The 11,538-nt window shown below is 38.8% G+C and overlaps 1 protein-coding gene across 1 annotated transcript in view; it reads right to left on the bottom strand.

The window, feature by feature from the left end:
- Positions 1–1,246: 1,246 nt before the first annotated feature.
- LOC109466443 (mutS protein homolog 4-like) overlaps positions 1,247–11,538 on the bottom strand; it is a 29,932-nt gene continuing 19,640 nt past the window's right edge. The window contains exons 16-28 of the mRNA XM_019764166.1: positions 9,991–10,077; positions 9,357–9,369; positions 8,844–8,889; positions 8,051–8,175; positions 7,194–7,288; positions 6,604–6,651; positions 5,950–6,117; positions 4,935–5,007; positions 4,435–4,499; positions 3,615–3,685; positions 2,848–2,951; positions 2,176–2,264; positions 1,247–1,543 (exon numbers count right to left, since the gene is read on the bottom strand). Coding sequence (XP_019619725.1) covers positions 1,373–1,543; positions 2,176–2,264; positions 2,848–2,951; positions 3,615–3,685; positions 4,435–4,499; positions 4,935–5,007; positions 5,950–6,117; positions 6,604–6,651; positions 7,194–7,288; positions 8,051–8,175; positions 8,844–8,889; positions 9,357–9,369; positions 9,991–10,077 — 1,155 coding nt within the window. The 3' untranslated portion in view covers positions 1,247–1,372. The remainder of the gene's footprint in view (positions 1,544–2,175; positions 2,265–2,847; positions 2,952–3,614; positions 3,686–4,434; positions 4,500–4,934; positions 5,008–5,949; positions 6,118–6,603; positions 6,652–7,193; positions 7,289–8,050; positions 8,176–8,843; positions 8,890–9,356; positions 9,370–9,990; positions 10,078–11,538) is intronic.

The raw sequence follows: 11,538 nt of genomic DNA, 5'->3' as shown, positions 1-11,538 counted from the left end.
ATGGACAACCAAACAACTCCTCGAAACAAGACAAAAAGTGACACTAAACAAAGATTTATAAAGCAAAATCAAGTTCTAGTGGATGGAGTTGATCAACTTCGGGGCCCTAGAAGTGCTCTAAGTTAGATAGAGCACGGTTTGAGGCTGAATACTCGGATTTAGAACTGCCCGCCCAACCTCGGGGATCTCATGTCACCCTCGGCCTCCGGCCTCGGGAGACATGAAATCCCCTTGGTGGGCGGGGCAGTTCTAAATCCTCATAGTCAGCCTCAAACCGTGCTCTATCTATTACCTCTAGTCTGCAGGAAATATATCTTATCTTTAATCGGTCATTCAGCAGGGAACTGGGTCATCTGTGGTTTGTTAATATGTTGTGCTTGAGAGGTCATTGACCTCAAACCATGGTAACAAGACACTAAACGCCTGCACATGACAGCTTGGGCAACCCCTTCCAATACGAAGTGCCACAACAAAATTCTTAAAGGATAGACATCTATAGACATCTATCATTCTGCTGATAAAAACAAAGTTTGACTCATAATATCTCTATTAAAATACACCAAAAGATTACAAAATAACAAGCTATTTCATGGAGGGACGATGTCTACGACTTCTCCTTGTTAAAGCTGAAGTTTCTCTTGACACTAGCAACACTCAAGGAGGGAACAATCTTAAACCCAGCCTATGTATTTTGTGCTGTTGAACAAAAGAGTACATAATCAAAGACATACAACTTTAAGGTGTTTCCAAAACTCTGGCTCTGAGCAGATGAAGTCTCTCTCAATGTTTCACAAATTCAAACATGAAAAACTGTGCTCCAAGAGAGGGAATAAACCCCAAACCATCCTCTTTCCTGTCTTAAACAGAATAGTGCTAGGGAGTATCAAGCTGATATCTGTGTCTTGAGAAAGTATCTTTAATGACTTAGGCCACAGCAAGTAATTTTTATGGATGACATCAGCGCATGCATTTATTTTCGCCTAATTTTGGAAGAAAGAAAATAATTTTTTTTTGCCTTCTGACAGTGGCCACCGTGCTGAAAATGGTCAAACATGTCTGTTGCCATGCCGGAAGGTGGATGGCAGATAACTATGAAGAGAGGAGGCAAGAAAAGGCTTTTTAATGTTTTGTTTCTTACTTTGGTGCAGTGATATGTGATGCTGGCTGTGTGTATGTGATGTTCCCACTGAATCAAAACCATTTCTACAATGATTGAGTCAAAATTTGAAAATGTAGGAACCTTGTTTTTTCGACCAGCCTTGTTTTTTGTTTTTTTTTCACCCACTCGCATTAGTCTTCAGAGTCAGCAGAGGATGTCATCCATAAAATTTAATTGCTGTGGCCTAAGAGAATTCTTAGCATCTTCTGGCTACTACTCCTCAACAGGTTGGCAGTCATCCTCGTACTGTTTCTTGAGACTCTTCAGGTATTCTCGCAGACTGTCTTCATCCAGACGGGAGTTCCGAGCTGCCTGCATCAGCCGCGTGGCAAGTCTGAACACTGCCCTCTGTTGTCTGGACTCGGTACTGCAAGTCTGGTTCATCTAATACATGATTGTGTAACATACACGGATGGAAGAAATATAGAATGCCTCTATCTGTTTTCTTATTAAAACTGTTGATTTAGTTGGTCTTTTTGTTGATATACATGTTTTTTTTCAAGAACTTTGAAAAATCTCAATTTTGAAACATTCACTTCAGGATCCTTCCCAGCCCAATGCTGTACATGTACATTACACATTAATATAATTGTAAAGCATTGGTGCCTGTGAATATTTGACTGAAAACTGCAAACATGTTTACAGGCACAAAATTTGAGCGGTCTTGCAAGGGTTAATACAATGGAATAAATGTCTTTATTGTATGGATTCTTTTAAACGGAGAATTAGTAAAACTGAAACTACAGGGAAGGAAAACCCTGCTCAGATATCCAGGGAAGACACCCTGGCACAGAAGTCCAAAGATGTAAACCATAACATAGATTAGATTCTATTGACACAACAAAAAGTACAGTATGGTCTTCTACAACCGCCTGCTCAAGAAACCAATGCACTAACCGCTACACCAAAAGGTCCAGACCCGTATTGGGTAAGTTGGTGGTGCTCGAACCCCACTGTTACAGGAACATCTCCTGTGTGATTGCATTAATTGCCCCTGAATGTGAACTTAGTGATACCTTTTTCTGCTGTGTGATTTGAGCAGCGATCCTCTTGGCTTCCTGTACCACAGGGCTGGGCAGGGTGGACACCTCCGCTAACTGCAGGCCTGGTGGAGAAATTAAACAGTGTCTCATTTGTTTCTTAAAGTCAATATTCTGTTTAGCATTCATGCCAAGAAAACTAAACATAGAGAACATTATTGTCATAGTGGTGCATGTGTCCTGAAAATTCAGCTGCCTTGTTGGGGTTTAGTCTGTCCAAGGACAGTATAATATCCTTGGTCTTTCTTAGATCTTTGTTGGCTGTTATGTCGCAGCCTGCACGACACTACCATGACAACAAAATATACACGACGTTCACCAAATCAAAACCATTTTAAAAACTTTTATTTTTTTCCTAAGTTGTGACAGAAGGATGGTGTAATAGTTCTCAGTAAATTTAGTACAATATAGGACATCATTTCTTGTTAAAATAATGTTTATGTCAAAATTTGAGAATGTGGGAATCTTGTTTTTTGGCCCGCCTTTTTTTTTTTTGCCCTATCACATTAGATTGGGAGTCTGCAGAGGATGTCATCCATAAAATTTACTTGCTGTGGCCTAACTACATGTACACCACCACCTTGCTACCTTTTGCCAGTCTAACGTTACATGCAGAAAATTTGACATACTTCAACGTAACGCCCCTACCGTAGTGTTTCTCCTGTGTGTGTCCCTTGGACAGCACGTGTGTGTAGGAGATCTTGTGGCAGTTCCCCACCTCACTGAAGGTACGCAGGACCTCAAAATGGTAACTATGGCAACAAGGCATCAAGTTAGTATCAAGTCATGAGGCAAGGGTACCTGCTTCTAAGAGCTTCTTTATGAAGGAATCTTTTAATAAAAAAATAAATGAAATCAAAGTATAATGCACAATGTTCATGACAACTGCTGACAATTTCAGGCATCATTATATTAACAGAAATTTAACAGTAACGAATACATAATTTAAAAGATAGGTGATATCACAATAATATATAATACACTAGCTTAGACCCCCGTCCTGAAAGTAGTGTGGACAACAGCTGTTGACAATACCACACCACATGTACATACAGCATCAAGGTGTTTTTATTTCAATACCTGAAAATACAGATACAAAGAAATATCAAATCTGGAACCCAATAACTTGTCTATGTATACAAAAAATCAAAAAAATCCACCATAAGTTATAGCTGCAAACACAAACACGACCAATAACAGTACCACAGAAGGATATCTCCTTCTCGATCTGGAGGTAAAATTATATGGGATAAAATTTGCTTCCCAAAGTTAGGAAAAACACAGCAGACCATTAGTCTGTCTGGCATACATGTACTTTCTGTAAAATCTGTTGACTTAATATGGGATTGACACTATTGACATGAGCACATGAACAGTACTGTTACGGTAACAGTTATATTATTAAGTAAACTCACTTTTCCACATTAGGATAGAGGCTATCCAGACTGGTCAACTCCAGGAAGTGGGTGGCAAAGAAGGTGAAAGCCTGGGGAAACAGACATTGTCAGTTCTTCTTGTGGAGCTTAGGCCACACCAATTTTATTTGTTGTTTCTCTGATTTTTTCAGAAAAAATATGAAGTGACAGGGCGAAAAAAAGGCCAAGGCACCCCATGAAGGCCGGAAATGTTACAATATGAGCCACGAAGTCATCATATCAGGCTGGTTTATAATTGAAGATTTTGAACTTTCAATGAAACGAAGTTGTATTGTTACATTGAAAAACATTAACAAGTACTAAGGAAGAAAAGGACTTTCTTCAACCATTGGGGCCAAAATACGTCTTTTATTGAGAATTTTGCAATTGATTAAATTATAAGAGAAGCAACCAATTAAATTATAAATCATACTATGATAACCAACTCATAATAGCTATATAGAGAGTGTTCTCCAGCCTGACATCCAAGCTGCTAAGCACGTACGCCTACCGACTTGACCTCCATTGACCTCATCATCAAGGCGGAACGCTCCGCGGAACATCAAACCAGAGGAATAACTTTTAAAAACTGGTAAATACGTCAGAGTTACAGTGTTTTTTTCCATTCATACAAGCATAGACAATGTATCCAGAGCATTGCAAAAGGTTGTTAGCCCATGTACATGTATACTACATGTTAACCCATTACGAGGTCGGTTGAGGTCGGTTGAGGTATTTAGGCAGACCCGTCCAAAACCCACCCATAAGATTGAACAATCCATCCATAAAATTGACAGAAGTAGTCCAGTACGTCCTGTACCTTAAGGCTCAGCAGGTATTCACAGATGGCATGACAGAGCCCAACACCCTCCTCATTACTGGTGCCTGAAAAGGCAGAAAACAATGATACAAGCACTGAACCCAGTAATAAGCTGGATCATGTTTGAAACTGTGCATGCACAGTGTGATATTGTAGGTAATTTGCCAAAGTTGAAGGCTCCAGACACACTTGTTATGCTGAAGGGCAGTAACTGTTATACCCAGGCTATTCAGGTACAGAAGCTGGTGTCAAAAGCAAAATGATCCATAAACAGTAACAGTACTACAGTAACTGTAACAGTAACTGTTGGTAAAAGGACCTTACTCTTGCAATGAAATAATTTCATTTCTTACTAATTTAATAAATCTGTTTTAACCTAGCATACCAAAGTAGCGTTATGGCTACCAATTCTGTATTCATTTGTTTATATGAGTTAGGCAGCAGGGAAAATGTTAATTCAAGCAGAAATCAAGAGAAAGTGCAACATCCATGCATCTTACCTCGTCCCAACTCATCTATGATGATGAGGGAAGTGTTGGTCGCATTCTGGACAATGTAGTTTACCTCCCTCATCTGGGAAAACAAAATAATTTTAGCCCAATAAAACACATCCAAAATTCCAATTTGATGTGAACTTGATAGAATTTGTCTCTCATGGCAAGTTTTCAGACATTGTACTCCATTACAAAGGCTACAGTTACGCACAAAAAATCAGTTGACATGTTTCCTACATAATTATAATTTATTATCAGAAATTCTCATCTCTTATTTTTCCTTTTTTTCTAGCATGTTGGCAGAATGTACTGCGCCTATTTGAAACCTGGAATTTTCAGTTTTTGTTGGATGTTTGGTCAACATTGCATTACAATTTTGCCAGATGACATCTTTTCTGACACAACATTTGGCATTGCTTAGTCTTGTCTTCTTGTTTATCATCAACACTTCGGATGATGATATTTTACCTTTAGACTCTTGCAATATAACTGTAAAAGTATAACTGCTGTACCAGCATTTTAACCATGTAGGAAAGAACATGCAGTATTAAGGATCATTAACCCAAATAAGGCCAATTGAAACTGATTTAATTTCATGGATTACATCCGAGTGTGCATTGATTTTCCCTGTTCTCAAAAAAGAAAGAAAAAAGAATTAACTCCTCCAAGGGTCTGGCCTGGGTGCCAACCTCCATAGCTCATGGTAGGGACTAGGGACCTGACGGTAACTATGGAGGGAGGCACCCAGGCTGCCGAAGCTCCACGTGACTCAAGAACTCAGTACAATGCCAACTCGTAAATGTCGTAAAGGTGCCCCATGACCCAGCTTGTTGTAAAAGTCGCAATGTACTGCAATCTGCAAATTCATAATACTAGCTTTGCATTCCTGTGGATCAGTAGCATTTTTTCAGGGCTGGACTTTTTTTATTTTTATTTTAATAGTTTTGTTGTCTTCAGAGGATGTCATCCATAAAATTAAGTCAGTGTGGCCTCAGGGCCTATGAAAAGTTTGAAAGCTGACCTCTAGCATGAATGTGGAGGCGTTAGTTTCGATGTCGTCGTCACTGCCGATGCGGGAGAAGATCTGGTCGGCGAGGCGGAAGGACCCATACTCGGCGGGGACGTACGAGCCGGTCTGCGCCATGATCTGTAGCAGCGCGATCTGCTTCAGGTACGTCGACTTCCCACTCTGAGTCCATCAATAGCAAAAAGTCGTTAAGGTGTCCTCACTGGCTAATTTGGCATTTTAAACTTGATACCTACTAATTACTTGTAGTTATTAGTGAATAACCTAATTGCCTAATTAAAAGCTAGTTATTCTCCAATAACTATGGGTAATTAGTAGATATTAGTAGAAAAAGACCAGTTTTGCTGCTTTAAAATTGTTTTGGGTGCCTTTAAATGTTAGTAACTTGAAGGTTCATATTACAAGAAGAATTCAAATATTTTACCTCTGACAGTGCAGTAATTAGAGTTATTGTGAATGTCTTTAGTAGTTTTAAGTCATTATTATGAAGTTTTCATCGGTTCTGTGCATATTTCCACTCTCACTGGTCATTTTGAGACCATTTATTGGCCTTCCACTGAACCTTCCAGTCAGTCGGCGGTTACATCATTCCCCCCTCACTAAATTAGTCTACAGTAACTCTATTCAGATATAAAGTTTGTAGCTCACCATGTTTGGTCCTGTTACAATGACAAAGTTGCTCCCCTCAGAGGCATACTAGAAAACAGATGTAAAGTGCACATTAATGCAGCTTGTCAGCAAAAAAACACATTCATTTGTCAACTTTTGTTCCAATCTTAAGTCACAAAAATCATGATTCTATTATGATCAATAATTCTAGATGTTGTGTATCATTCATCCAAGACAAAGTGATATTTTTTTGCAAACTAGATGTACCTGGGATGGCATCACTTACAAATCAGCACGATACGAACACATATTAAAGCCGCACTGCATGGTGGGCAGAATGATTGAAATTCAAACCCTACACAGTGTAACACAAAAGAGAGTACACATGTAATTTGGCTCACCATGATTACAATGCTACAAAGTCCCCAGACCCATACATTATAATGTTGTTGGCTATGGCAACCTTCTGATCATGACAGTTAACTGATCCCTCCCCCAAGTAATCTAATACCAGTAGCAGGAAATCAGGGTTTAGAACATTATCTTATTAGGAACCCTGGGATTCAAACCCCAAACCTTCCGCTTTGAAAGACCACTAACCACAAGATTTGAGTATGCTACAGACTCACGGTGTTGTTGGCTACAGGCGGCTCCATGGAAATCTTGTCTAGGATGGGATGTCTGCCCTGCTTCACTGCCAGGGTGTCGGTGAAGTCTGGACGCACTTTGGGAAAACCACAAAACTATGAGACTCAGACACTCCATGCTGGCTGACTGTTGTGCTTGAAGGGCTACATGTACCTTTGCAAGCTACCTTCAGCTTCCTGTCAAGAACTAAGGCCACAGCAAGTAATTTTTATGGATGACATCAGCGCGCGCATTAAGTTTTGTCTGATTTTGAAAAAAAAATAAATTTTGTTGCCTTCTGACAGTGGTGACACCATGCTGAAAATGGGCAAAAAATTAAAGATGTCTGTTGCCATGCCAGAACGTGGACGGCAGATAACTATGAAGAGAGGAGACAAGAAAAGGCTCTGATTTAATGTTTTGTTTCTTACTTTGATGCAGTGATATGTGATGCTGACTGTGTATATGTGATGTTCCCACTGAATCAAAACCATGTACAATGATTGAGTCAAATTTTTAAAATGTAGGAACCTTGTTTTTTTCGGTCTGCCTTGTTTTTTTTTTCGCCCGCTCGCATTAGATTAGGAGTCTTTGGAGGATGTCATCCATGAAATTTACTTGCTGTGGCCTAATCCATAGAAAAGCTTCTAAGCTGAAGATTGACTTGTATTAGGTGCTTAATATAAATTGTAGAAACCAACACATACACTTTATTATATACAATGCCCAACTAGCTAATAGTATATAAAATAAGGTACATTTTTTTTATTATTATACCCCACTTGCACAGGTTTGATTGTATACATACATGCACTAATACAATCACACGGTAGTTTAGGTTATGTACATGTACCATTACCATAGTTTCCCAGTGTGCAGGCGTGTGCGAAGGAGACCAGCATGTCCAGGGTGGCCACAGTCTCCGTCAGCTTGTACAGACAGCCGATCTGGTCTCGCACCTCATTCAGCAGCTCACTCACCACTCTGGGGAAACAGACAGGTCACGATAGAGATACAAAAGCTACACAAGTCACAAACAACATTGGCTCCTGCAGTTTTAAAAAAAAACTAGAAACTTAACTTAAATATTTGCAAAGCATTATGTTTACATGTACCTTCCCATATGGTCTGCTCTGTTACATGTAATTCTCACTCAAACGCATTCATAATGGTGAGAGGAGTCAAAATCCCTCCTGCTATAAAATTGCAACATAATGTAACCCAACACCAGTTACCATAGTGACAGATGTCTGGTTTAGGTCATTGACCTTATGTGTTTGGAGAAGAAGAAACAGAGCAAAAACAAAATGTTTTCTGAACTACACTGTACATGTAAACCATGTTTCTTCAGGTTGCCAAGAGCTATCTACTGACCAGCATGTCCAGAACACAAGATATCAAAACTGGAAGTTCTGCTGCAGTCCCAAATTAAAGAAGGTTGCCAGGGGGCCCAGAAGCTAATTTTTTTCAAAAGGCCAAGTTTCGACCATAAGTATATAATGCCAATCAACCATAAACTAGCACTTATACTCTGCTACAATGTATAAATCTGTGCATGTATCTGTGTGTACACTGTATGCATGTGTGTGTGTGTGTGTGTTAATAGTTCCTGATTGCGACAATGTTAGAATTGCAATAAAATGTATACTTACACATTTGTCATGAGGTAGATCTCATTCAGAGACTCACGAATACGATCTGGAGGCAGACAACATCACATGTTAGTGTTAAAATTAAAAAAGATATGATCAAATTTAATTTAGTAGACTGCAATGTTGATATTGAATGCTCACCAAACATTACACAAAAATTTGAACATACTTCACCAAGAAACTCTCTACAACATTGCATATTTCATTAAGAATATTCCAAATAAAATTTAATGTGTCTACTAAAAAAAGAGACAATGAAAATTTGCAATACAAAACAATTGCATAACTTAAATGTACATTGTAACTGTTATAACGCTTAATGAAAACTGTTGGCAATATCATGTGAAATGTGTTTTAAAAAAACTAAATAAAAAAACCTGTTCTACAACAGAATGGTCATCATATAAAACTTGTGACCTTCAACAATTTTGAAGTAAATAACCACAAGAAAAACCCAATAATAAGAAGAAACCATGACAACAAGTGGCATATTGTTATCTGTAGATTACCTACCATTCATCTTGATCTGTCAAAGAACAAGAAATTGTTCATAAATTACTGATGTTCAAATATAGTTAAAGGCACCCAAAGCAGTATTGGGGCATCAAAACTGGACAATATTCTATAATATAATATATATTTGAAATTGGCATACTGACATACAGTACAGCTCACGTTATAGTTAACAACTCTGACATCGCAAACATTTCTATTCTTCTTCTTCTTCTCCAAACATAAGGTCAATGACCTAAACCAGACATCTGTCACTATGGTAACTGGTGTTGGGTTACATCATGTTGCAATTTTATAGCAGGAAGGATTTAGACTCCTCTCTCCATTATTAATGTATTTGAGTGAGAATTAACAGAGCAGACCATAAGAACATCAATTCCAACATATATTAAGAATGTTATTAGATGGAACATTCAGAATGCCTATATATATAATTTATATATACATATATACATATAGATACACATTACATATATATATACACATATATACACACATATACACACATATATTATATACATATATTATACATCTATCTACAATGTATCTATCTATCTATCTATCTATCTATCTATCTATCTATCTAATATATCTAATAATATCTATATCTATATATACATGTACATGAGCTAACCAGGTCTGTGGTGGTGAAACTGAGGGAACTCTTCACCTTCACCCTCTTTATGAAACAGTCGGGTAGTTTGTCTGGCAGGGGTCCATCCTGGAATATGATATGATATGAATTTTTATTGCATGTTCTTGCCCAGGTGGGCTAAATGCACAAATGTGACCAAATGTGGTTGAGAGGATGAAAAATATGAGTATTGTATACTGGAACCCTATATTCTAATAGTAAGTGGTAGGAGATCTATATATTACAAAAAACAATAAACTACCTAATAGTATGAAGTATCATATACTGTATACTACACATCTATCATGTACTGTATACTGTATAATGGATTGTGATATTGTCTTACAAATGGAAAAGTTTTGTTATGTCTTCAAAATGCCAATGCCTTAATAATCAACAGAAAAAGTACCATGATCTGTGTGCAAGCTGTATAAACAACCTCTAGATCTCTGGCCTGATCTATCTCAGATTCAGGAAAAAGCTCAATGACATAAGACCATGTTCCATCTGTATGTAGAACCCCCTGGTTAGGACCATGTACCAGCTGTATGTAGACCCCCCTGGTTACCTTAGGACCATGTACCAGCTAAATAAAGAACCCCCTGGTTACCTTAGGACCATGTACCATGTGTATGTAGAACCCCCTGGTTACCTTAGGACCATGTACCAGCTGTATGTAGAACCCCCTGGTTACCTTTAGGACCATGTACCATGTGTATGTAGAACCCCCTGGTTACCTTTAGGACCATGTGTGACAGAGATCTCGCACCCCCAGTGATTTCGCACCCCCCGGAGCGAAATCACTAGCGATCTCGCACCCCCGGAACGATATCACTAGTGATCTCGCACCCCTTTGGTGATCTTGCACCCCCCGGGGGGTGCAAAATCGCTAGCGATCTTGCACCCCCTCAATCGATTTGTTCACCCCGTATGTGTTCTGTTACGGCCTTCGTAATTCACAGTGGTTACTATGTCAGATACTACCTATTAACAAACACTATCCTCTAGTATGACAATACCAATATTCAGTAATTACCTTCGCCAAGAAGGTTATGTTTTCGTGGCGGTGTGTCTGTTTGTCTGTCTGTCTGTCTGTTTGTCTGCCTGTTACCACCATAACTCAAGAACGCTTGAATATATTGTCTTGATACTTAGTAGGTGGGTTGGTCTTGACGAGACCTCGAAATGATTAGATTTTGGGCCCCTTAGCGGCTTGTTATGGTACTGCAGCAGAACTTCCGGTTTTGATATCTCGTGATCTGAACATGCTAGGGTCATGAATTTTGCATGATAGATAGCTCTTGCCCTGGGGAATAAGTGACGTAAGTTTGGACCCCCTAGCAGCTTGTTTGAGAAAAATCAATAATGAAGCATGACATAACGTTGAATTAATCACACATTCTTCTTGGAACTAAGGGACACTATTGCATACAATCATTGGGCACAGTCACCATTATTGCGCTGTGCTGAAATACGTCACATTAGTCCAGGGAAACTTGTAAAACTCTCGATTACAACATTAAAGTATGGTTTTATCACACTAAAATG

Source organism: Branchiostoma belcheri, unplaced genomic scaffold (assembly GCF_001625305.1).
Source record: "Branchiostoma belcheri isolate BF01 breed outbred unplaced genomic scaffold, Haploidv18h27 scaffold167, whole genome shotgun sequence".
Taxonomy (NCBI): Eukaryota; Metazoa; Chordata; class Leptocardii; order Amphioxiformes; family Branchiostomatidae; genus Branchiostoma; species Branchiostoma belcheri.
Note: the sequence above shows the minus strand (reverse complement) of the source record. Positions and strands in the feature narration are given on the sequence as shown.